Here is a 27,743-nt window from a genome sequence, read left to right as displayed (position 1 = left end):
ATACAAAAATTATGTTCATTCTTTATGGGATGTCGGCTGCTTGGGCAGTATTGGTCCATATAGTCAGGGTCCTGGGAACGATTTTTTCACCGGAGCCGCTGAGATATGTATTGCGCGAAATTTTCGCAACGACTCAGCCAGCCGTTGAATAAGCGGGGGGGGGGGGGGGGGGGTAAGAGGACATTTTTTTTTTTTTTTTTTTTTTGGTCCCAAAAATCTCGCAACTACTCAGCCAGCCGTTGAATAAGCGGGGGGGGGGGGGGGGTAAGAGGACATTTTTTTATTTTTTTTGTCCCCAAAATCTCGCAAAATATCTCCATAATTTCAAAATTACCACAATTTTTTTATTTTTGTATAAAAAAAAAATTAAAAAAACGCTTCGAGGAGTAATTTTATATGATTTTGTGAAAGAATCGTTAAAATATATCATATCAAAGAAATTTGCAGGGGGTGCTATGCCCCCCCTGTAAAAATTCTGGGGGTGCTGCAGCACCCCCAGCATCCCCGCTTCCCAGGGCCATGCATATAGTGACGTCATTAAAACATCGTTATTTTTCCGGCGAATCTCTCATATATTCCTGCTGCTATTGGAGGTGGTTGTATTTTTATAAATCACCCGATATGTAGTTGACCTAAAACTTGTACGATGGCCATCTGTTAGCTTACCAGTTTCTAGTAATAAATTAGTTGACATATTTGTGATTTTCTTTGAATTTCACCTTTAAGCACATGTTTTAGATGGCAAATCATGTCTGTCACTTGGAATAATGTTTTATTGTATGTATAATTTGTCCAATAGCCTAATTTGGTTTCTGAGAACTCGTTATTATATTGGTGGCCAGACATATTAAATGATGATTAAAATACCAAGTACGTATTATTCCAATTGTAACTGACAAGGGTTACAAAAGAATATAAGACTTTTTAAAAATGAGAACTTCCCCACTTGCTGTTGCAGAAAGTGGAATCACTGAGTGAATGTTGTAATTGGTGCAAATGCAACGCCTGCTACAAAATACGCTGTGTATAGCATGAGTGTGGACATGTACGTGTACGAAATATAGTAGTGGCAGTGGCCAGGCAAATGGCGTTGGCGATCAAAAGGACGCAAGCACATAATTTTATGCTGATATTTTCACGCTCCAGAATGATGTGGTGGCAATATTTTTGCGTTTTGATAAATTCGAGAAAATAAAACCGTTGCAAAAATAACAGCTTACACAGTATACTCTATTTTTCATCTCACTATATTAGCGTTGCTAAGAATAATTAGACAGTTTAGGTAATATCAAAGTGTCAACTTTGTTGTTGGAAAAGCAATGAACTTGAAATTTGAACATAATATTAACCATGCATACTTATTGACAGTTTTTCAAAAAGTTCCTAGTCAGGAGCCATGCATAAAAATTCTATAAATATGGAGAAATATGTATTTTGGAGCACTTCATATTTTCGGAAAAAACTTGTAAAAATTCACATTTTTGGCTCAAATAGTTATGCAAATTATCATCAAACCTATTAAATGTGATATCAGCTTGTAGAAATATAATTTCTTTTCATATGACACTTCATATATCGTAAAATGAGGTTCCCTTAAAAACCAATCTCCAAAATCGTTCAACAGTAGATACCAATGGCCTACTACAACATTCCACGTCATGTAATCCAAACTTCCGTAAGGAGTCAACATTTCTGTACGTAGCAAATTCATCCATACCACTCAGTGTAATCAATGGTTTGGACATCAAACTTTGATCTGAAAACATCTAAACTAGGATTCATCAAAATTCCTTCTTTATTACGTATTTATGCAATAAAGATGTCTAACCTCATAATACTTACTCTTTAGTATGATGACAACTTGAAAAATTGGAAAATTTGGAAAGATTTGTTCCGGACAATGTCTGGTACGTCGTCGTCAAAAAATCCAGGAAAAGTATGGTATCCGTGAAGGTGTTCGTAAAATTCATTAAAAAAAAAACTGTTTCAACGAAACAGGAAAATCTTTCTATTCATCGCAAAGTATATGATTGTGCTTGTATTCCAATGGCACTGGCGTACTGATTGGGGGCATTACCCCCCCCCCCCTAATAAAATCCTGACGTCGTTTATTTCTAACAAATTTTGCTGGAATTAATTGATTTTCCAGGGTTTTTTTCTTCTCACCTTTGCCCATTCTGCCCCCCTCCCCCCCCCCCCCCCCCCCCTACAAAGTTTTTGCTCATTACGCCACTGGCCGCTGGGCATGTATGCTTGAATGATATGATCCATACACAAAATTGTCATAAATCCCTTTATATTTTGTTATTCCCATCAATTCACGATCATTGTATAGAGTCTTTTGAGGAGCAAGTTAGGCTTTACGCTTCAGCTACCTAAATTGGTGCCTTGCAGATTGCATTGTATTTTCAGATTTAGCAATTGGTACCTGTCTCCATTCTGTTAAATTGCGATGTCATTCATCCATTGTCATGTTTTCCAATAGGAATATTCAGACACACATGTAATAAACTATTCCATGATCTGTTATTTTGACATTTAAGGGGTTAAGACAGCTGAGAAATAAGAGTCAAACACATACATGTATGTAAAGTAGGTGTGCTTTTGTAATAACAGACTTTTACATGCCAGTAAGCATTAGTGCTGATATTTTTAATTCTACATAGCCAATTCCCTTAATTTCCGGTGTTTGTAGCAGAAACATACTGTGTGTGAAAATATTTATTAAATTTCCAATGCAAAGTATTTCAAGCTGCCACTGAGCTACATGTATTCATCCTGAATTATGAAATATCTGATATAAGAGTGTAAGTAGATCTGTGAAAAATATTATTTCCATTGCCATATACATTTCAAGAATAATTCCCTCCCCCTCCCCCCTCCCCTTTCTCTTGATCTCGATCCTCCCATCCCTCTCCCTATAGTTCATCAATACAAAAGTCTTGATTCTATGGTTATCCATCGCCTAGTATTTCAAGCAACCAATGAACAAATCACCCAGAAATTTTGTCAAAACATCCGACAAGTGTGAACACATCTATAATGGATATGTGTATATTAATTTCATTGCCAGGTACTTCAAGCAGCCAGTGAGCTACTCGTCCAGCATCGTGAAGATATCTGACAGTGTAAACAGAGCTGATTCAGGTGTGATCAAGAGCACCTATTTCACCAGTGGTCTAGAGGAAATCTTCAAAGAGAATCATGACGAAGACAACCTCCTCAGGTAACTGAACAAGTGAAGTGTTTTCTGCTCGCTCCCTCCCTCCCGGCCTATCTCCTCTCTTTCTCTCTCTTTCTCTCACTCACACTCTATCTGACACACACACTCTCTCTCTCTCTCTCTCTTGCTCGTTTTCTCTCCTCCCTCCCTCCCTCTTGCACATTTCCATCGATCCTCTCCCTCTCCTTTCTCTTCCTCTCTCTCTCTCTCTCTGTCTCTCTCTCCACTATTTGTCTCCATTGATCTATCATTCTCTTCATCCTCAACTCATCATCACCACCATCTTTATCGCTCTCCCTCCCTTTTTCTCTTTCCATCCTCTCCTTCTCTGTCTTCCTCTCTCTCTCTCTCTCTCTCTCTCTCTTTCCACTATTAGTCTCCATTGAGCTATCATTCTCCCCATCATTAGGGCCTTGACCCTTTCAAACAAAGGGTTAACGTCCTTCTGGCTGTTGGCAGGCTATGTTCTCATCAGCTTGAGTTTGCCAAAGAACCCGCTATTCTAACTATCCAAATTGCAAATTAAAGATAAACTTGAGTTCTGTTAAAAAAAGAAAATGAATTCTCACAGAATCTAACGAAACTTACACTGAATGTTCAAGATTACAAATAAATGTCATGTGCCAAACAATTTTTGAAGAAAATGTATACCGGCTGAGTAATGAGCATAGAAAGATAAGGAAATCAGGGTAGTACTAGCCCCGACACCATGTGTGTTGTCCCATATACACCTTTCTGTGTAAGTGAATTTTACTTTACCAAGACTCTGCCAAATTTATGATGATTTTGATGACTCCAGAACCTTGCATTACACACCATTACTAACATGCTATATGATCAACTTTTCTGATCTATTCCACACCTTTTCTTTCACAATGCAATTGCATTACCAGAACTCAAGTTTATCTTTAACCAGTAAATTTGGGTCTTCATCAGCCTGCAGTTGCAATTAGCAGATATTTGGTCGAGAAAATATTCCGCTACTTGGGAAATAGCGGGCTAATTTGCGCCTGTCCGAAATAGTTTGTGATGAGCGTATCGGTCTGGTGAAGATGCAAATTTGAGCTTCGGGATATTATCCAGAGTCTGAAAATAGCAGGTTATTTGTATGCTCATTTATTCATGTCTGCCGTATGCATTAATTCTCCTCAGATGGCAATATTTTGGCTCGGTTGAGGGTCTGGTTAGACTGTACCCTGGCCGAGAATGGGACACCAACTTTGTGGGGTTCTACAATGACTATGACCCCAGGGTCAGACCTTGGTACATCGCAGCCACCAGCGGACCTAAAGATGTGGTCATCATCCTCGATTGCAGGTATGATTAATTTACATTTGCCATGTGTGCTCAATTATATATACGCAGGTGTATATTAGATTGATCCCTGGAATAAAGAAATTTTTTGAATTAGTTTTCAGCATCTTTGGGCAACTTTAATACATGTACGGTAGTTATAGTAATGGTAGTAATAATAGTCCTTTTTAGCTAGGTGCCTGAGCATCCCCTGGGATGGGTGTGTGTACGATAGGAATGTAGCTACATTGCCATTATTATTAAAATGATGATCGGTGGTGATTGTGGCTGGAGATGATGATGGTGGTGGTGTTTGTGGTGGTGGTGGTGGTGGTGGTAGTGATGATGCCATGGTGATGATGATGAAGGTTGTATATGATTGTGATGATAGTGGGTGGTGATGGTGGTGGTGGTGGTGGTGGTGGTGGTGGTGGAAGTGATGATGCCATGGTGGTGATAATGAAGGTCGTATATGATTGTGATGATAGTGGGTGGTGATGGTGGTGGTGGTGGTAGTGGTAGTGGTGGTGGAAGTGATGATGCCATGGTGGTGATAATGAAGGTCGTATATGATTGTGATGATAGTGGGTGGGGTATTGGTGGTGATGGTGGTGGTGGTGGTGGTGGTGGTGGTAGTGGTGGTGGAAGTGATGATGCCATGGTGGTGATAATGAAGGTCGTATATGATTGTGATGATAGTGGGTGGGGTATTGGTGGTGATGGTGGTGGTGGTGGTGGTGGTGGTGGTGGTGGTAGTGGTGGTGGAAGTGATGATGCCATGGTGATGATGATGAAGGTTGTATATGATTGTGATGATAGTGGGTGGTGATGGTGGTGGTGGTGGTGGTGGTGGTGGTAGTGGTGGTGGTAGTGATGATGCCATGGTGGTGATGATGAAGGTCGTATATGATTGTGATGATAGTGAGTGGGGTATTGGTGGTGATGGTGGTGGTGGTGGTGGTGGTGGTGGTGGTAGTGGTAGTGGTCGTGGTAGTGATGATGCCATGGTGGTGATGATGAAGGTCGTATATGATTGTGATGATAGTGAGTGGGGTATTGGTGGTGATGGTGGTGGTGGGATTCCATGACATTTGCTCCGGCGACAATTGCTCCGCTGTAAATTTCATACACTAATCGAATGGCTAACTTCAACCCTGGATTCAACACTATACCCTACCCTAAACCTAACCCTAAACCTAACATAAAACCCTATTGAAACCCTAACCCTAACCCTACATCTTAGACGAAATAAAGCCCGGAGCAATTGTCGCAGGAGCAAATGTCGTGTCACCGGTGGTGGTGGTGGTGGTAGTGGTCGTGTTAGTGATGATGCCATGGTGGTGATGATGAAGGTAGTATATGATTGTGATGATAGTGGGTGGGGTATTGGTGGTGATGGTGGTGGTGGTAAGGATGATAACAATGATTTTGGTAATGTTGATGATGGTGATGATGACAAATGGTGATGGTGGTTAGTGGTGGCTTGATGGGGTTGAATGATGATATAGGTGATTATTAACCGTATCAGACATCTGAGCAGGGCAATTTTTAAATGTTATTGCCCTCAAGGTTTGATGGATAAGTCAACAAAATTACAATAAGTTAGTCCGCTCAGAAAAAGTCAATGGGATTTTGTGTGTAATTTGGCGGGCAATATAGGTTATACAGAAAACCAATGCGCAAATATTTTAGCCCGCTCTGAAAAGTCAATGGCAAAATGCGTGTTAAACTAGTGCGCAATAATGTAGTGCCAGTTGTAATTTACATCGCGCATCGTGTATTAGAAAATGCGCACTTTGCGCGAACTCCATTGTGACGTAACATTCACACCCTAGGCAAACTGTTTACAGTGTATCGAAAATCTGTCAAACACTGGATGAACAGTGCTGGTTTGACAATGTTTTTGCAACTTCTCATGCTAGGAAACCCTGTGTAGCCTACATAATTTAAGAGTATAAGATAGTAAGAGTTTCTTGTTTGCTCTAGATGTCTGATGTGGTTAATAATAGTAATATTGACTCCCTAATTCAGGGCAATACGACTTGTCATATATCACCCTCACCTTCCGTTCGGGTGATATATGTCGTATTGCCCAGAAGGCAGTCAATATTATTTAATTATAATGACGTTGGTGATAATGACGATGGTGATGATGGTGATGATGATAGTGACGATAGTGACGATGATGTTGGTAATGTTGATGATGATAATGATGATGATGATGGTAATTATGATCATGATAGTGTCAATGATATTGCTAATATTGATGATGGTGATGGTGATTGTGATGATGTTGACAGTAGTGATGGTGTTGGTGGCTGTGGTATTGTGATCATATGGTGGTGGTTCTTGTGATAGTGTTTAAACTTGTTGCAGTGATTGTGGTAGTGGTGGTCGTCTAAATTTTCATAACGTAGACAAAAATGCAAAATTCACCATGTACATGTAAGCAGTAGTCATGATGAATTCAATTGTAGTTCTAATTACATTTCTCCCCATTTTCTTTTTTCTCTTTTGGTTTCTTTTTCTTTAAACAGTTACTCTATGAAAGGAGAGAAATTCAAGATTGCCACAGAGGTCGTGAAGACCGTCTTAGATACATTGACCAAACAGGATTACGTCAACATCATCTGTGCTCGGGCTAGTCACTGGGACGGAGAGGGAAAGTAAGTCTCATCTTGAATTTTTTTATTTAATATTCAATTCAATAAACATTTCTTTCTTTCACAGAAACAAAATGAAAATATCACGAAATATATATTTACAATGTTATGTACACTGTGGGAAGGAGGCAAAATTCCTAGAAGCATGAGGCTTGTGCTGGGATTGCCATAACAAAAAAGACATATGATACTTTTGAGATGGAAAGGTGGTGGTTATAATACGGTACATGATGTTATTGAACATTGATGATGAATAAAATAAAATCAAAATCAAAACAAATCAATCCTTGAAATCCAATGGAGAAGAAAAAAAACACTAGAAAATTGAAAAATGGTAATAAGTTCCTAACAGACCAGTAAACTGACAATTAAGGAAGAAATTGTAACCAAACCTGTGCAAAATTTACAAAAGACATAAAGATTGAGGCTGTCTTTTCATTTTCTTTCATAAAAACAGGGCTGACATTGTATGAGAGTATTTTTAGTGCCAAACATTTTTAAAAGTGTGAATTGATTGATCAGCATAAGATGTGAACTTTCTATATCTTCTTTCTCTGCAGTCTCTGCTTTTTCTGAATCTTCCTCTCATTCTTTCTCTCACTCTTGCTTTCTTCCCATCCCCCACCTTCTCTTTTATTTATTTCTTTCTTTTGTCTTTCTTTCCTCCTTTCTTTCTCTATTTCTTTTTCTTTTTCCTTCTTTCTCTCTTTCTTTCTTTCTTTCTTTCTTATGCTCTCTTTTCTCTCACAATTGCTTTTTTCCCATCCTCCCACCTTCGCTCTTTTTTTCCCTTTTTCCCTTTTTTCTTTCTATCTTTCTTCTTTTTTCTTTCTTTCTTTCTTTCTTTCTTATTTTCTTTCTTTCTCTCTGACTCACTTTTATGATTATTCATGTTTAGCCTCTACTTTATATAGCAACATCTCTTTCCAGATGAATGCATATACCGGTAGCTACATTTCTGTCTTTTCTTTTGTCTAGATGGTATTATTACAGAACCGAAGTACAGAGCTGTAAGAATGACACGCTGGTCCCGGCCACCACGGCACATCGTAAAGACCTGTATTCAAAGACAATCAACCTTGTTCCTGGCGGGACCAGCGAACTCAAGTGAGTTGCATTGTGATTTCTGTGCCATATTCATTTATGTGTATGTGAAAGTTACATTGCCTGGCAAGTACTTTCTAGGAAAAATTAGAGATTAAGAGTTATCTACATGTAGCTGTAGACAACTCTTATTAAAAACATGCTTTTTTTAGTACATCTATCTGTTTTCTAAGTATGTTTTAATCACAGAAGAAGAATTTTTTCTGACCTGTAATTGCTCCTGCTTTGAACATTAAATTTAATATTCGAGCAAGTTTTTTCTAGTGCCCTTTGATAAGGCATTAATCCTCATTACTGAGTCCCTCAGAGAGGACATGAAGCTGTTGGTCCCCTGGTTGCTTACTTACAAGCATATACTTTCTTAGCAGTCGGGTAAAACAAACAAATCAATTAACCAACCTAAACCGAAACTGGTACTAACCTAAACATGGATCAGAGATTGTTCAGTGTATGGGTATGTCTGTTCTGAACAGTTAAAAGGGCTGAAGCATGAAGAGACTATGTGTCTTTCCCGTGGCATGACTCGAGGCCAATCGGTAATAATACGACTACGGACAATGCGAGCGCAGTAGGCCTACGTAGTCATGTGCGTGCAACATACGCAAAACCGAAGCGTGAGGAAAACTTTGGTCCGTTCGCGAAAACTAGCGCGCTGACCCAGTTAATCAAGTCCATTAGTTTACGTGCAGTTGTCCAAAAGTAGACGTAGATGGCGTCGAGCAGTACGTATTACCCATGCTAGAGCCCCTTTAAGACATTGATGAATATATTTCTCTTCTTCCCTCAGACATGGTTTTCAGAAAGCCTTTCAGCTGCTTGGAGGCAGATCAAGAACAGGATGTCAAGCCCTCATTATCCTGGTGACTGATGGGAAGGATACGGACGGAGAACATGTCAGATGTGGGCCAGGTAACGATCGACCCGTTAAAATATCAAAGGCTGATGCAGAGATGCCAGCCGTTCCGATTTTGCCGTATTTGTTCTGTTTTTTTGCTATGAATACGGCCGTACGTTTTTGTATGTATTGTTACGTTTGTTTTTTATTTTTTATTTTTTAATTGACGCTTTTCTTAATTTCTGATCATCGGCTTTGTGTCGAATGTGCACCTGTGTCTTCAAACGATGCACGCAGGACGGTGATACGGGGCCCCAAACTGCGCACTTTGCGAACAACCCTAGTGTACTGTATGCACGTCGCGCTCCGATCCCGGGTCGTATATGTGGTACTGCCGGTTTTTTTAAGCTACTCGATTGGGCGATATGTTAAGTTTGGAGATTTTTCAAAAATACTGTTTTTTCCTCTTAAGAATACTTTTTTTTGGTGATGAAGGTTGGCATCTCTGTTGATGATGATGATGATGATGATTCACAGCACTTGTATGGCACTATTTATCTGTTTCAAACATTCAAAGGCACCAGCTTCTTGTCTTTCGTGTTCATTTAGAGTGAGAAATTTACCATGAGGATAACGCTACTGTTTAGAAGTGGTAGTGAAAGCAAGATAATGAAGAAAAAATAAGAAATCTTAGTGAATTGATTCTCTCCTTAAGCCTTTAAAACAACTATTCCTCTCACAGCAGTCATCATATCTACATGTATACTATTAAAGCTACCTTCATTTTTTTTTTACTTTTTCATATTTGCAGGCTACTACACCCGTAGTGGGTTTGTACCCGGACCTATCTGCAAGTATCAGTGGGAGAAGGTTTGGGATGAGGTTGCCATGGACAACAGTAAAGCTAGCCCCAGGGTGAGTGAGATGAATCATGTGACCAATTTAAAGCCCCACTGCACTACTTATAGCTACTTGTGCCCTCTATATAGAAAACAATGCCTAATCGGTGACCATTGATTCCCCATGATCTTCTTTTTCTTATTGTAATTGAGAGCTGATTTGGTGAGATGACCACCTGTCAGTGACCATGCAGGGAAGTATAATCCCTCCTGGCCAAACTAGTACAGACTGGCTTTAAAACGTGTGATATTTGAAGGCTTCCCTGGTGATGATAGATTTGAGCAAGGTTTTGGGTTACACCATGTACATGTATTCTTTCAACAGGGTTAGTTGGCCCCGCAAACGGCCCGCTCATGCTCAATCTCGACGTTTCGATAGGGTGTACCTATTGTCTTTGGCACGGATAGAGTGTCAAAAGAATACGTGGTTGTAACCGCACAAACCTCGCACAAGAAGTTCGAAACTAATTACTGGCTGGAAAAAAACAAACATTTAAATGCATTTAAGTCCATTATAACCATTAGAACCGGGTTCAAATCCTTTCATGTCACAGCACTTGTGTCCTTTGGCAAGATATTAATGTACATTTGCATTGCTCTAGCCAGCTGAGGTAAATGGGTACCTGACGAGAATGTATTACTTAAAATGCTTGGTCGCTGTAATGGCAGCCATGCTAAAGCCAGGGTAATGATATATGGAGTGCCAGGAGTGGCGATGTGCCATGAGCGCCATACAAGACCCAACTATCATTAATAATCAGATCTGATGAATGACATGTCTGTGAAACAAATCCAATCATTCTCTGCCATCTCTCTCTCTCTCTCTCTTCCAGGCAAGAATTTTCAGCTATCTCACCAAGGACGATGGGGAGGAGTTTCCGGGCAAGCTGGCATGCGATCACCGTGGCAACATGAGGAAGCTCCAGAATGGGGAGGACCTCATCTCCCAGATGGATGATTATTTCAAGTTCCTCTCCAACAACTCCCTGAACACCGATGGTCTCTGGACAGCTCCCTACCTGGACTCTTGGGGTCTTGGGTTGATGGTAACCATTGCCATCCCTGCTATTAGCCAAGTTACAGGAAGGTAAAGGCTAAATGTTGTGTGTTTTTTGAAGGGGGAGGGGGGAGAGCAGGAGGAGGGAAGGAGATGGAGGGGAGGGTGGAGGGGAGGGTGGAGGGGAGAGAGGAGGGGAGAGGGCAGCTACTATAGCTACTATAGGTTTTTCTGTCTTCCTAGTTCCTGAAGGCAAATGGTCTCTGGATGGCCCCTGACCTTGACTCTTTTGCATAGAAATAGCATTACCCTGTTCTCCAAGGATTTGTTTGTTGTTGTTTTTGCTGGGGGGAGAGGGGAGACGCTTATAGGGCAGTTACTTGTGTCTTACTAGTTACTGAACCGAATGGTCTCGGGATGCCTCTCCTCCCCCGACCTTGACTCTTTTGCATCAACATAGCAATTCTCTTGTTCTTGTTCTTCCTTTGATATCATTTTTGTTGTCCCTGTCTCTATTTTTTTACTCCATCCCCCTCCCCCTCCCACTCTTCTTTCTCCCCTTATCTCTGCCTACCATTACCTGATTACTACCTGTACATGGAATATCAAAGATTTGACAGTTTGATTATCTACTGAAGATATGGAGTAATTTTAAAGAATAATTCTGTTGTAGGTGCTTACAATTTTCTCTTGCTTTAACATCAAGATCTTGTCACTCTGTTTATTCTGCTTCCACCCTTTCTTCTCCTCTCTGTCCTTGCCAATTACCTACCTCACCCTTTGCGCAGTATTTGTGTTTTTCCCTCAGCATATGTTATGTGTTTCCCTCTCTTTCTCTTGCTCTATTCCCCCCCCCCCCCCCCCCCCGTTGCTCCACTTCTCAATTTCTCTCTCTCTCTCTCTCTCTCATCTCTCTTTTTCCCTTCCTCCTTTCCCCTTCCCTGTTTCTCTGCCTCTCCTCTCTCTTCCTCTTCTTCTCCTCACTATCTCCCTATCCCCTTATTTGCTCCTCCCCCTTCTCTCTCTCTCTCTCTCTCTCTGTCTAGCGCTATATCTGTCCACCTCCCCCTTCTCTCTCTCTCTCTCTCTCTCTCTGTCTAGCGCTATATCTGTCCATTTCCTCTTCTCTCTCTTCCTCGTCCTCTCAACAACTATATTTCTCATTTTCCTGTCTCAATAGGTTATGTCACTTTTCTAAATATTTATACACGTATGTACGTGTATCTTCAAAATCTTCATAAGATGTAAAGTGACTAGGGTAATATGTGTAAAATGCCATGAGCATCAGAGCCTGACAGATACCGGCGCTAAATAAATAACCATATTAATATTTTTATTTAATTTCAGTCTGGTTTTGAACCTTTAATGCAGCTCAGAAACTTTATAAGCTGAAGACTTTAAATGCAAATCTGAATTTTTACATGTTTTTTTTCTTCTCCATTATCTTTAATATATCAGTGTAATAGGTGTGGTTGGTATTGACGCCACTCTAGACGAGATTGAGAACCTGATCGTCAATGAGCAATGGGGATCCGTCTATGCTTTCCTGATTGACAACGAGGCCCAGACTATCTTCCATCCACTGCTCAAACCCAGCAAGGCGGTAAGAATTCATTTCAATAATACAGATATTTATATAGCACCAGTATTACACATATTACCCTGGTCATAGCCGAGCTGCAAAAGTAGCTAGTGCTCAAGCATATCAGGTACCCATTTACACCTGATTTCTGATTTGTTTGATTTTTGCACTGTTTTACTGGTTGGTTAAAAGGAATTAAACATAAATCACAGTATTTACATTATTTAGAAGCTGAAATCTGAGCTATATGTATATAAAGACAGCTCAAAGGAAACCTGAAAAGTGGTCTTAAAGCCCCACTGTACTACTTGTAGCTACAGTGTACTTGCTCCCTCTATACAGCAAACAATGCCTAATCGGTGACCATTGGTCCCCTATGGTCCCCTTTTTCTTATGTTAATCGAGAGCTGATTTGATGAGATAACCACCTATCAGTGACCATGCAGGGAGGTGTAATCCCTCCTGGCCAAACTAGTGCAGATAGGCTTTAAATGAATTCAACACAAAGTGCAGTATTTACATTATTTAGAAGCTGAAATCTGAGCTATACGTATATAAAGCCGGACAGCTCAAAGTAAATCCGCAAAGTGTTCTTTATAGGCAGCGGTCTTTATGTACATGTTTCAATGAGAAACCATTTTCAAGGGAAACAAAAAATGTGGTCTCAATAGACAGGTATTCTGTCTATACAGGTGATCACTAAAGCAGGTTTGAATATAATCATAAATCATGTAACAATTTTTTGTACAGTGACTGTAACTTAACATTTTGTTTTCCTACGTAGCTCGTGGATGATCCCATATTCATCAACATTGCCAAGCTGGAACAGCCGGAAGGGAAGCCAGAGTCATTCAGTATCGTGGAGAAAGACATGAGACAGGGCATGAGTGGTTTCCTCTACATCCCTGATGCTATTAGGGGAATACCCAAGGTTCGTATTACATCATTTGTCCACATTACCCCCTTATTTTGCTTCCCTGTGTTTTATAGCTACAGTGAAACCTGTATTTAAAGACCGCTAACAGGAAACATGAAAAGTGGTCTTTATAGGTAGGTGGTCTTTAAAGACAGGCGGTTGCTAAAGCAGGTTTTACTGTATTTTCACTGCTCCGTTTTAAGCCCCACTGTCATACTTGTAGCTACTTGCTCCCTCTACAGTATATAGAAAACTTACCCAATCAGTGCCTGTTGGTCCCCCATGATCCTCTTTTTCTTATGTTAGTTGAGAGCTGAGTTAATGAGATAGCCACCTGTCAGTGACCTCGCTGTGTGGTCTAATCCCTTCTGGCCCAGTAGTATTGACGGTCTTTAAGAGAGTACCCAAAGTTGGTGTTACAGTGTGTACATCGTTGTAGTATTTAATTATATTTCCTCCCTAATTTCACTTCTACCCGTTTTGTGTTTCATATAGCTACACTGTTGCCCATAAATTTTGAATAATTTTTTTGTTATATCTTTTCCTGAAGTGATTGTGACAATTTGGTATATTCTTGATAGATAAAGTTTATATCTTCTCAGAACTGGTATTGATCAATCTAGAGTCATAAAGATTGATCAGTAAAGTGAGTGTCTGTAAAATTGCGCCTGGCTGAAATACTCCCAAAGGAGTGCAGAATGTGCATACATTGTTTGCGGGCAAGCCTGAATCCGATGACCGGGGTAATAATATATCTGTAAAGCGCTTATAGAGACATTTTCCATGTATTAAGCGCTACACATGCGAAATATCATTATTTATTATATGATTTCATTACTTTCAAGAAAGTTATCTTGTATTTATCTCTACAGGGTGATTTTGCAGATGGAGTGAAGACACTACAGCAACCAGCAACATATTACTACACATCTCTCAACCAATCCGTCTACTCCTTTGCCTTCAACCTTGCCGATACAGATAGGGTAAATAAAGCCATGAGTTGGAAAATTTTGAATATCATGTTATTAGTTACATGTAGCTTTATATCTACAGGTGTATATACAAATCTTTAAAACAAGTTTAATGAAAATGGCAGCTCCCGTGAGAGAATGATGAGCAAGGAAACTGCAAACTTTGAAGAGATTGTTTTCCTTGCTATAATAATAGCCCGTTCTTGTATAGCGCTTGTATATCAAATGTCTTACACAATTTTATCAGTTTACCTGTAGCTATATTTATATAACAATTTAAAAAAAAATAGTTTTTTGAATTTTAGTCAAAGTGACAGCTCCCATGGGAGAATGGCTAGCAAGGAAACTGCAAACTTTGGAGAGATTGTTAACCTTGCTATGTAATCAAATAGGAGTAATTTCAAATTAATTTGGAGTGGCTGACAATTTTTTAATAAGCTTAAAGGGGGTGTAGCATGGCAAATACTGGTTAACGCCATCTACGACTTCTTTTGGACAACTGTACGTGAATACTGCGGTCGCGTCTTCCGTAGTCGGTAGTATATATCGGCCCTGAGTCAGGCCACAGGAAAGACACGTAGTCTTGACATGGTACACCCCCTTTGATATCAGCTCATCTTTGTTGGGTTTCATTCTCCTGTCTGTCAACAGAGCTTCAGACGTTTAGAGGAGCCTCCTGACAGAGATCGCTACAACACCAGCTACTTCAACCTCCTCATCGAGTACAACAGCTCACTCGCAAGAACAGATCTACCAGGTATAATTCACTCGCTTATACACATTACTTTGTACAGTGAAACCTGTATAATGAAGACCGCTCAGGGGAAACATGAAAAGTGTCCTTGATAGGCAGTTGGTCTTTATGTACATGTTCCCTAGTACATGTTTCAATGAGAAACCATTTTCAAGGGACACAAAAAATGAGGTCTTTCTATACAGGTGGCCACAAAGGCAGGTTTGACTGAATATTTCTGCTACATGCTCCTTTCTCTCTCCTGTGCCAAAAGGCAGATGTGTACACTGTATTTTCATAACTATTCAATTTAAATTTTTCTTTTCTTTCAATTAAGCATTTATTATGATTCCTTTCAAAAATTGGTTTTTAACTGGTGAAAGTTTACAAATCAATTCATTACAAAAATCATAGTCAATTACAGTAATGGTAAAATACAGTCATAACCGCTTTTGTTGGCAAGTTACACAAAATCATTTTTGTACGAACAGGATGCCGACGGGTCAAAAGCGGACCAAATGTAGGCTGTTGAAAAAATTGTCAGGGGTAATTTTTTCAATCATCATAATCATCGAAAGAGATTTGATGGGCCTGTTATATGTAAAATTGTGCCCTGATGTTCGGAACAAGTAGACAAATTGACAATATGATCGTTTCAGTCACTTGTTTTGCCCAAAAATGAAAATTTGTATTGATATTTTTCCAATTTTCCGCCATTAATTGTTAATCCACCCTTCTGAAATCATTTTTCTTCAACATGTAGATCAGAGAACGGTTCAGAAAACTGTCATCCCCTTTTCATTTGATAATAGTTTGTCATTTTGATTAATTATTAATTTAGGTCTGTTTCTGTTTAATAATGACCCAGATCTGTGAATTCTATGCTCATAAATTTATTTGTTTTGCAGGGGTCTTTGAAGATATCGAGGTGTATTATGACGTCCCTAAATACCCGCATTTACGGGTATCGTACAAGTTCTCGTCGATCCGCTTCGCGCCAAAATGCTACTGCAATCCGAATGATTTCCTCTTTGATGACGATCTTGCCACCAAGACGGTGAGGGCGCACAAGTTTTACAACGGCAACGACCCTGACGTGGGCTGCAATCATCCAGACGGTGTGTTTGAGCAGAATACAAGGTGTGTACGGTTAAAAAAGATTAGAATTATGTATATGAGTAATTCTATAAATTAGAGACCCACTTTGTGACATTTTTGGTGTCCAAGTTACATAAGGAAGCCACACATATTTGTGGCTCTGAGTAAAGACTTAAATAGTGGAGTGAGATTGTTAAGTGATTTCCAAGCATAATATTGCATCTTCATACCTAGAATCACTTAACAATCTCACTCCACTATTTAAATTTTTACTCAGAGCCACAAATATGTGTGGGTTCCTATGTAACTGGGACACCAACAATGTCACAAAGTGAGTCACTAATTTATGGAATTACCCATATTCAAGCTGCATCAGAAAAATGTCCATTCAAAGCTGTCACAGAAAGTTTGATTTGACCAGTAAAAGATATTAACAAAGTAAAGAAACGGTGATGGAAATTACTCGTATTATGAGATTTTGTTTCTTTCCTCTTTTCTGTGCTTCATGTAATTTTATCTTCCTGCTTTTCCTCTTTTGCTCTTCTGCTTTCAACTTCAATGTAAGCTCACTCTCTCTTTCTTTCCTTCGCTCTATCTTTCTCTTCCCCTCCCCCCCCCCTCTCTCTCTTTCTCTCTTTCCCTTTCCCTTTCCCTCTTTCCTTCTCTCTCTCTCTTTATTTCCCTCTCCCTCGTTCCTTCTCTCTCTCTCTCTGTCATCCTCTCTCTCCATCTCTGCTTCCATCATGAGCTAGGCATTGTGCGTATGATCAGACTTTTAGAACACTTTCTGCAAGAAAAATAACCTCCCTTTTTTTTTCTTCTTCAGAGCTGATGTTTTAATCACATCTCAAATCGAACCAATATGGAGGAACCGAACCTCGCCGCTTCTGAGAGACGTCAAGTGGACGTACATAGGGTGCCGCAGCGGAGTGTTTCGCACATACCCAGGTCATAGGTCACGGAGACCATATGACCCAACAAAGTAAGTACAGAGGGGTGCCATTGTGAATTCTGGACAAATTCATCCATTTCTGTATTATCATCATCTGTAAATTTTAGGCAGTAAATGTATAATTTGCACATGAATATAATAATTATTTCAATCTACCCCTAAATGGAAGGGCAAGTGATTACTAGCAAAAGGTATGTTGTTTTGATGTAAAACTGATGCCCACACTTGTTTTACTCATATTTCAGAGCTGCCAACCATTCCGTTTTTGCCGGAATTACTCCGTTTTTCCCCCCAAATTACGGTATTACATTTTTTCTTCATAAAATACGTTTTTTAATAATTTTTTTTTTTTTTTTTTTTTTTTTTTTAATTAATTAATTTTTTTTACATACCACACATCAAACAACTGCCCTAAAATGATGATTTGATCACAAATTCAATAGAAAATTAATTTTAAAACATACTTGAAGAGAAAAAATATTCTCAAAAAAAATGAAATGCCGATAATACCAAAATAACCACCAACAAAACTACCTGCTTGTATGGAAAAAACAGCATGATGAATGAACATTTCTGCATTGAAAGTGTGTCGCGCGTGGTTGTAAGTTTCGTTTTTATGAATTCCTTTTTTTGCTTGAAATTCCTTTTTTTTGCCATCATGATTCCTTTTTTTGGTCGCACAAGGTTGGCAGCTCTGATATTTTCTCATTCAAACAACTATTGCACAGAGACCAAAAAAAAAGTAATTTCTAACAGTATGTATGTATACAGTAGGTTTGCAGTTGCACCATGTGTGAGAGAGAGAGGGAGGTATGTATGCAAATGTAAATTTCATCAGGTAAAAGTAATTCCTTGTATGTTATTTACCATTGTGCAGTCCATTTTGGATTGATTTTGTGTCTTTAGCCCCCCCCCCCCCCCCCCTCCGAAATGGATAGCACCATTACCCGCCTGTTAATATTTTGAGGGGTCAGTGACACAAAGACGTAACTCCATTTTGGCCATTTGGATAAAAAGTGAGTTATGTGTCACTGAGCACTTGGGCCTTAAGGAGTTAAGTCTATTTCACTAACCATTGACTTCAATGGGGTTTTGGGTTAGGTTGAACATTTTGATATCAATGACTCATTTTGGCAAAATGTGGAGTTACGTCTTTTTGTCACTGAACCCTCGATTTTAGCTATATCAAATCACTCGCCCTATCTTATCTGTATGGCAGGCGTCCCTGGTTCCACAAAGTGATCGTCAACCCTGACAAGACCACCATCTCCACTGCTTACATGGACGCAGCGGGGGTCGGCAAGATCATCAGTCTCTCCCAGGCTGTCTTTGAAGGCATGGAGAACAAGACGAGGGAGTCGTGCGAGAAGCTGACGGGCAAGCTCCCCGGTGGCTGCGAGTGCCAAACCAACAAGGACTGCATCTCGGGTGAGTGAGTGATGGCAATGATAACCATGAGAAGGGATGATGATGATGATGATGATGATGATGATGATGATGATGATGATGATGATGATGATTTTGGTGGTGGTGGTGGTGGTGGTGGTGGTGATGATGATGATGATGATGATGATGGTGGTGGTGGTGATGATGGTGAAGGTGATTATGATGAATAGGAGGAGGAGGGGCAGGAGGAGCAGGAGGGGCAGGAGAAGCGGTTCGAGGGTGACAATAATGATACTCTGTGTGACTGTTCTCGAGCTGCAGTCAATTTCCTGCACTAACCAAATTCCTAATTTCAACCCCAGATCCAACCTATACCTATAACTCTAACACTCAATATCACCTTAAACCCAATTGCAATTAACCCTAGCCTTGTGTCTTTGATCAAATGAACCCTGGAGCAATGGTTGCCAAAGTAAGTGTTAGATCACCTGATACGGATGATGACGATGATGATGAAAACAATGATTATGATGACGGTAGTGTTGAGAATGATAATGATGATCATTGACGGTGATAATGGTGACTAATGGTAATGCATGGTTATGATGATGATGAAGATGATTACTATGCTAATTGTGATGATGGTGGCATTATTGATGGTTATGATGACAGCTACATATACATCCTTGATGGATAAATGTGAAATGTAGAATACAATATTGATGATATGACAGCATTTAGAACAATTTGAATGAGAGTAGAGAATCGATTAATACCACAGAATCAAAGAATAGCCTTGATGAATGACATACATGTTCTTCAAATGAGGGTTAACAATAACTACAACAACATTCAGTTTTTTAACAGGCAGTCTGTCAAGATAACAAGATGCATGTTAAAACAACCTCCAAAAGAAAGCATCAACAATTTTTAGCATTTTTCTTCCATGCACAGTACATGTATGTCTTTGTCATGCAGAAGCAAAACAAAAATGCATCTGCAAGGAAAATTTATGACATTTCTTGTTCATATAATGCCAATAAGTGATATTTACTGGCTAAACTAAAAGGATGAAATTCATCTAGTTTTCATTTCCATTTCCCCCTAAAGGAAAGTGTTACAAGAGTGAAGCAAAGGGGTACACCAAGAACACCCGGTGTGCATCGGAGAGGGTGGAGGCTGTTACCTCTTTGGATATCCTCTACAACGACTTCCACAAGAACGTGTACAGCATCATGCGCGATGACGACATGCCCTACTCCTGCGGGGACTACTACAATTGTCCAAACGGAGAGCCAGGATGCCAGACCAGGTAGGTCAGGTTTATATGCCGGTATTTATTTGGGGGTGATGATGATAATAAATTGTTCTTGTATAGTGCATATACTTTAACCTACCCCTAAACCTAATGTCATAGCAACCCCAACCCTAACCCCATTTCAATGACCGATATGGACAAGACGAAAGAGCAAATGTTTGGTAGCCATCCTCCTTATTGATTACTATACCCCTGTCTTAATGGAGGGGCTAGCTTCCAAAGTTGCTTATAATTGTGTGGTCTATGCATGAACAATAGGTTCGTCTGCTACCCAATTGGTCTATTCCCATATGGTCTAATATCTGCATCATCTAAAAATCATTTTGTCTACTTATCATTTGGTCTAATGACCATTTAGTCTAACTTCCATCAATTCCAATTAGACAATCTGGAAATTAGACTAACTATATAGTTATTAGACTAAATGAACAATAGACCAAATGGGAAGTAGACTAATTGGAGATGAGACCATATGAAAATTAGACCAAATGACTTAAAATAGTTTTTCGCAGTATCATCAGGAACATCATCACCACCATCATTCCCTCTCCCTTGTTCAGATGTTACCTGTTTGACAACTTTGCAATCTTGATCACCGACTTATTATCTAAAGAAAACCAACAGAGCTATTTGTAAAGATACACGCATGCACATAAATTTGACATTTACTCAGAAAATCCAAATCGAGCTCCCATTTAAAAAAAAAGAAGATTTTTACAATATCATCAGCAATCATCATCATCCGTCCCTCTCCCTTAATTGCCCAGATGTTACCTGTTTGACAACTTTGCGATGCTGATCACCGACCCCATCTTCCTGAACATCAGCGACCTTGACACGGGCAAGTACAACCGTGTCCCGCTTGGTAAGAAGGAGGGTGAGATCATGCACGATCTCATCTATCGTCACAGCTTCTTCCAGCGCAAGGAGCAGATTGACTTCCAGGGGAGCTGCAGCGTCTCTCCTGGTGCCCCAAGGGTGAGCCTCGATCGTTTCCTTTGCTTTGTCTTTCTATCTTTTTCTAGCAATGATAAATGATATTTTCAACTCTTTAATTGCCACACAAATAAACTCATCATGGGATAGATATATACCAAAGGCTTCAAGATTATTCAACTGTTTCCAGTACAAGATTGATCTACACAGTATTAAAAGGGTTGTCATGGAGTTAATCGAGACCGGAAATGGGTAATTTCTGGTCTTTTAAAGCCTACCTGCACTAGTTTGGCTAGGAGGGCTTATAGACCTCCCTGTGTGGTCACTGACAGGTGGTTATCTCATTAAATCATCTCTCAAGTACAGTAATATAAGAAAAAGATGATCATGGGGGACCAATGGTCACCAATTAGGCATTGTTTGCTATATAGGGGGCGCAAGTAGCTATGTAGTGCAATGGGGCTTTAAATACCACACAAATATACTCAATGTGGCTCACTATATTTATCGTGGGCTAGATGTACCAAAGGCTTCAAGGTTATTTCAACTGTTTCCAGTGCAACATTGATCTACATGTATGTCAGCGTTAAAAGGGTTGTCATGGAGCTAATCGAGACAAGAAGTGGCTAATTTCCTGTCTTTTTTTAATAATTGTGTGTAATTTCCTGTCTTTTTAAAGCCATTGTGTTGGGCAAAGCAATCCTTCCATCAATTGGTTTGTATTTTTTTCTGCAAAATTACACTTGTGGCAAACGATCGACCATGCAGAGAGGCAAAGTGTTAATTATAATATGCCATTCTTCTAAAGCACATATCACATTATTATATAACGTCCCAATGTGCCTGCCTAAAGATATTTGCATATATCACTACCTCAGTTTTAAGTCCAGTAGGGCTCATTGCATTCAAGGAATATAGAGAGTGGCAAATGTAGAGTAAAGTTCTGCTAAAGGATGCTATATAGTGCTGCAGCAGGGATTCGAACCCTGTACCTCATTAATATACAAGACCATGGCATATTGCCATCGTCTTCAACTCAGGGCAATATGATCTTAGCTCAATTAATATTTCCGATGTACATGTACTCCTCAAGCCCACGCAGTCAATATAATGTAAATATTTTCTCTTTTAGCATGCTTCAATATTTTTCTGTCTTTGCTTTTCTTCATCTAGGTGTCTCTGGATGGCATACCCAAGACACCTGAAGACCTTGATGACTTCTACCGTAACCGAGGTCCCATCCCCTCATTCTCAAACTCTGGTGGTTGCATCCAAGATGTGGTTGGCTACCAGGCTAACACCTCAGCTCTAGGTATAAAATAGGTTTACAATTAAGACACATACCACTTCTATCATAACCGAGGTCCCATCCCCTCATTCTCAAACTCTGGTGGTTGCATCCAAGATGTGGTTGGCTACCAGGCTAACACCTCAGCTCTAGGTATAAAATAGGTTTACAATTAAGACACATACCACTTCTATCATAACCGAGGTCCTATCCCCTCATTCTCAAACTCTGGTGGTTGCATCCAAGATGTGGTTGGCTACCAGGCTAACACCTCAGCTCTAGGTATAAAATAGGTTTACAATTAAGACACATACCACTTCTATCATAACCGAGGTCCTATCCCCTCATTCTCAAACTCTGGTGGTTGCATCCAAGATGTGGTTGGCTACCAGGCTAACACCTCAGCTCTAGGTATGAAATAGGTTACAATTAAGACACATACTTCAATGACGATTAAAACCTACCGGACAAAGATCCAGGATTTTCCAATACTTAACATACCAATACAGGGCTGTCAACTTTGGAGAATTGCTTCGAGGGAGATTGTATGCAATTGTTTTTGTTGCTCAAGAAGGGGGGGGGGGGGGTGGGGGGGGGAGGGGGGTAGTGAGCACTTTAAAAATAAAATATTCATCATTATCGTTATTATCCTCACTACTATCATATATTAATGTCGAAACCATTATTATTTTTATCATCGTTACCATCATCTTATGTTTTCAGGATCCACTGGTCTTCTAACTGGAAACATCTCTGGCCCCTGCAAGTCTGGCTTCTACTATCTGACTGCTCTACCAAAGACCAATCTCTTCCTTCTGGTGGTTGAGAACTGGAGGAACACCAAGGAGAGTCTCTTCTTCAATTTCAACTGCAGAATCACCAACAAGTGAGTTTATATATAGCTCTTACTGCATAGGCTTTAAACCCCATCCGCACTATTTTGGCCAGGAGGGATTAGACCTCCCTGCAAGGTCGCTGTCGGGTGGTTATCTCATCAAATCAGCTCTCAATTAACATAAGAAAAAGGATAAAATCTATTGCTTAAGGCTATAAGTTCCATGTTGGGCATTGAACCCATGACCTATTCATTTCCATTGTTCCAAGCACCTGACTGTGACACTATAGCTTCTTCGTTTAAAGCCTGTCTGCACTAGTTTGGCCAGGAGTGAATATAAACCTCCCTGCATGGTCACTGACAGGTGGTTATCTCATCAAATCAGCAATAAATTAACATAAGAAAAAGGAAATCATGGGTGACCTACGGACACCGCTTGGCATTGTTTGCTATATAGAGGGCCCAAGTAGCTACAAGTAGTGCAGTCCCGCTTTAACTTACAAGAAATGTGAGGAAATACAGACTAAACCAGCTCTTCCTTTAATCTCTTTAACCTGTCAGGGTGTCAGCAACAGGAGCGTTCAGGATCATCAACGGAACCTGCGCCCACACGGACGACAAGGTCTCCCTTGTGATGCAAAACAAGTGCCCCATCATACGTGACGTTAACATCCCGTGCAAGTATAACTCCGCTCCACCGGACCGCATCCGCACCGTCTCTGGGTTCTTCCTCCTCGCCTCCCTCCAAATATTCCTGTATTTTGTGCTGACGGCCATTGGATGAAGATGGGAGGGCATTAGAACTAGGGTGTATTTGACTGTGAAGCTCCTTTGAGCATGCTTCCGCGTATGTTAGTTTTATTCAGCAAACACCTGGGGAGTGTTTCACAAAGACTAAGATCAACTTTAAGTTTGACTTAACTATGGCAGGCTGTTCCTGCCACTGTTTGCTCTCACCATTTACTGGCATTGGTCTCTAAAGGGACGTACCACCTGTGGTCACAAATCTACAGAATTTACCTTTTGTGATAGTTCATAATTGAAGAAAGAAACATTATCTAAAGATCATAATTGAGAGGCCAATGGGGAGAGCAACCAGTGGCATGAATTGCCTGCCATAGTTCAAGTCCAACTTAAAGTTGATCTTAGTCTTTGTGAAACAGTCCCCAGAAACCATTTCACTGTAGTCTTTTGTGGTATCCTTTATCAACTTCATGATTTGCTGAGGGACATGTACTGTAGCTTTTATACCAAAAAGTGGTGACATGAAAAGAAGTGTCCAAAAGGTAAGAGGCATGATAGTTGTAAAAAGCATAATTTGTTAGAGAATTACCTCTCAAAATCATTCAATAGTATTTTTGTTTTATCTTGATATTAACTGCTTTCTGATGTGCTTTCATAGAGAGTGTTTTATCCTATCTAGAACTGGAATGTTTTCATTTGAAATATCTTGAAATTGCTTTCAAACATTCTTTTTCTTAAAGACTATTTGTGTTGTCTTTTTTGTAGGTAACACATGTTTTGTATTCTAGATTCTTTTGCTAGTTTAAATGAAAGAATACTTTGTATTTTAATTGTCAGGATCTGTGGTTGTTATGTAGATATTTATTGAGAAAATGAAGATGCAGGCTTTAATTATGATTTAAAAGCTGGAAGCAAATGCGGACCAACCAAAGCATGCTCTTTTCTTAACAAACATGACATTTAAAAAATCTTAATTCACCATATCATTATTATTCTAAATTACTGTTGTTTATGCTTTGTACGCAAGCGCGTAGCCAGGATTTCATTTTAGGGGGGGCGGTAATGAGCACGCGAAGCGTGCGAATCACTTACAGAGCGCGCGAAGCGCGCTCCCTAGGGGGGTGGGTGCAGGGAGGGGGGAGTTTCCCCCCTCCCGCGCGAAGCGCGGAAGCTTTGAAAGAAGACGATTCGTTGTACCTTTCTCGACTCATAATCCTTGTCTGAATTCAGTCCCTCCCCCCTCTCACGCGAAGCTTTGACGTTTCATTAAACTATTAGAGAAAAGAGACGATTCGTTGTACCTAATTTCCCGACTCATAATCCTTATCTGTATTCAGTCCCCCTCCCGCGCGAAGCGCGGAAGCTTTGAAAGAAGACGATTCGTTGTTCTTTTCTCGACTCATAATCCTTGTCGGAATTTAGTCCCTCCCTCCTCTCACGCGAAGCTTTGACGTTTCATTAAACTATTAGAGCAAAGAGACGATTCGTTGTACCTAATTTCCCGACTCATAATCCTTATCTGTATTCAGTCCCCCTCCCGCGCGAAGCGCGGAAGCTTTGAAAGAAGACGATTCGTTGTTCTTTTCTCGACTCATAATCCTTGTCGGAATTTAGTCCCTCCCCCCTCTCACGTGAACCTTTGACGTTTTATTAAATTATTAGAGAAAGAAGACCATTCGTTGTACCTTTCTCGACTCTTAATCATTGTCTGAATTCTGTCTCCCCCCCCCCTTTCGTGCGAAGTTTTGACGTTTCATTAAATTATAAGAGAAAGAAGACGATTCGTTGTAACTTTCCCGACCCTTAATCCTAAATTTGAACTCAGTTCCCCCCTTCCCGCGCGAAGCGTGGAAGCTTTGATGATTCGTTGTACCGTTCTCGACTCCTTTTCCCTTTTTCCTCCTACGTCCTCTTTTTTTTTTTTCTCCTCTTTCTCTCTCTCTTTTTTTTGGCCGGCGTTTTGGGGGGGGCGACCGCCCCCACCGCCCCCCCCTGGCTACGCGCCTGTTTGTACGTGCAGATTGTGAGGCCTTGTTGTGAGACCTTGAAACAAATAAAGCAAAGATTAAACAGGATTGAAGATTTCATATGGCTTTTGGGTAAACTTTTGGCAAGTAATTCCTACAAAACTTACTGTAATCATTTCCAAGTTGCATATATAATTTCCCAGAAGTAAATTCAAATTTTGACTCGGATGCCAAAACATAGATCTGTAAACCCAACCATATACACTAATATTGAACAGTTGATGTTAATAAAACATGGATTTTGAGGTATTCACCAATATGTTTAGATAATCAGTATTACTCTTCCCATTATCTTATATGTTATTGGCTCCAAAACTATCATAACTATTTCACTTTCCAGTATTCAACCTATTGTATTTGGTTTGATTCAATCTTTACAAGCGAGAATCATGTATTCAATCAGTAATTGGACTTTATGCAATAAGAAATACTTGTTTTCCATTTTAAATTATAAGAATGTACAAAACATAAATCTTTTCTCTGCAAATGAATCAAACTTTTTTAATATATAAAGAAACCCTTGCATTGACATTTATATTGACTGATTTAATGGTTGTGAAATAAGCATGAATGTTAACAAATTAGTCATTCATGACTTTCATCGTGATCGTTGGATACGCTATTTATCTCCTTGCTTTTTTGGCATTGTAAATGTACCATGGCCAGATGCGATACTGGTTTCTTCTTGCCCATCTATGTAAATGTATGTGCAATATTATTATTATGTTTATTATTACTATGTGACATTTCATTGAATTTGGGTTTAGGAATTAGGAAAACAAGGTCTCCCTTTAAACAAATAAATTGGGATAGGCCTGTCCTCATCAGCTTGAGTTTTCCAAATAACCCGCTATTTTCAGACTCGGCATATTATCCTGAAGCTCGAAATTGTGTCTTAACCAGACCGATACGCTCACAAACTAGCCCGGACGGGTACAAATTAGCCCGCTATTTCCCAAGTAGCTGGATATTTTGGAAACGACCAAGATTTCTTGGGATATTTTCTCGTCAAATATCCTGCTTATTGCAACTGCGGGCTGATGAAGATGCAAAAAAGGCAGGTTATTTTGCAAACTCGAGCTGATGAAGACAGGTCTAGTGTAGATAGAAAATAATTGTTAATGTGCTAACAATTTAAAGAGGTTTTATTCTAGCCTGCCCCAATGGTTATTTCCTTCTTTTTTTCAGTAACTGATATCTGACCAGTTTGTGTACATGGATTTTTTGTTTGTTCAATCATTTGAACAGTCACCAATTTGTATACTTACTTAATTGTAACTAGAACCTCGTATTTTGCAAGGTCTATAGTCATTTGGTCTACAACTTGTTTGTCTACTACCCAATTGGTCTATTCCCATGATAATTATTATGATGAAATGGTTAGTAGACCATGTATGTATAGTAGACATAATGGGCATTAGACAAACTAGGAATTAGACCGACTGGTAATTAGACCAAATGAGTGATAGATCAAAAGGGTTGTAGACTTATTGGAGATTAGACCAAATAGAAGATAGACCAAATGTCTCATTAGACCACATGGTAAGTAGATTAAATAAATTATGAGACCATGTGGATAGTAGACAGACTGGGTGTAGACCAGGGAATAGACCAAACGGCAATTCACCTTTCGCAATGACATTGGTACTTGTTTATAACTATATGATGGAAATTTCCACCATGGGCATACTTTCATTTAATATGTAGTCTTGCACAATCATTGTACCAAAGGAGATTATATGATAAGAGTTTCAAACTATTCTAGACATGCAATAGCTCATACCCTACTAAAGATTGTACATAGTCATTTGCAGATTTTATACTTAAAGGAGAAGAAAAAACTTTGCAGAATTATAGAAAAACAGTGAAAGAGTGACTAGATGATGTAAAAAAGTGTGATGATATTGAAAAAATAGTTTCATTGTGGAGTTTGACTCGGAAAA

The 27,743-nt window shown here is 39.6% G+C and overlaps 1 protein-coding gene across 1 annotated transcript in view; it reads left to right on the top strand.

The window, feature by feature from the left end:
• The window catches only part of LOC115918576 (voltage-dependent calcium channel subunit alpha-2/delta-3-like), a 31,982-nt gene extending 8,169 nt beyond the window's left edge, over positions 1–23,813 (top strand). Inside the window, exons 2-20 of the mRNA XM_030983509.1 lie at positions 3,074–3,226; positions 4,376–4,540; positions 7,054–7,182; positions 8,158–8,286; positions 9,071–9,192; positions 9,930–10,033; positions 10,851–11,104; positions 12,473–12,617; positions 13,381–13,527; positions 14,385–14,495; positions 15,135–15,240; positions 16,125–16,356; positions 17,141–17,296; positions 18,486–18,694; positions 19,763–19,964; positions 20,738–20,948; positions 22,080–22,218; positions 22,918–23,080; positions 23,591–23,813. Of these exons, the coding sequence (XP_030839369.1) occupies positions 7,061–7,182; positions 8,158–8,286; positions 9,071–9,192; positions 9,930–10,033; positions 10,851–11,104; positions 12,473–12,617; positions 13,381–13,527; positions 14,385–14,495; positions 15,135–15,240; positions 16,125–16,356; positions 17,141–17,296; positions 18,486–18,694; positions 19,763–19,964; positions 20,738–20,948; positions 22,080–22,218; positions 22,918–23,080; positions 23,591–23,813 (2,775 nt within the window). The 5' untranslated portion in view covers positions 3,074–3,226; positions 4,376–4,540; positions 7,054–7,060. The remainder of the gene's footprint in view (positions 1–3,073; positions 3,227–4,375; positions 4,541–7,053; positions 7,183–8,157; positions 8,287–9,070; positions 9,193–9,929; positions 10,034–10,850; positions 11,105–12,472; positions 12,618–13,380; positions 13,528–14,384; positions 14,496–15,134; positions 15,241–16,124; positions 16,357–17,140; positions 17,297–18,485; positions 18,695–19,762; positions 19,965–20,737; positions 20,949–22,079; positions 22,219–22,917; positions 23,081–23,590) is intronic.
• The last annotated feature ends 3,930 nt before the right edge of the window (positions 23,814–27,743 follow it).

Source organism: Strongylocentrotus purpuratus, unplaced genomic scaffold (assembly GCF_000002235.5).
Source record: "Strongylocentrotus purpuratus isolate Spur 01 unplaced genomic scaffold, Spur_5.0 spur5_scaffold_13, whole genome shotgun sequence".
Lineage (NCBI taxonomy): Eukaryota > Metazoa > Echinodermata > Echinoidea > Camarodonta > Strongylocentrotidae > Strongylocentrotus > Strongylocentrotus purpuratus.
Note: the sequence above shows the minus strand (reverse complement) of the source record. Positions and strands in the feature narration are given on the sequence as shown.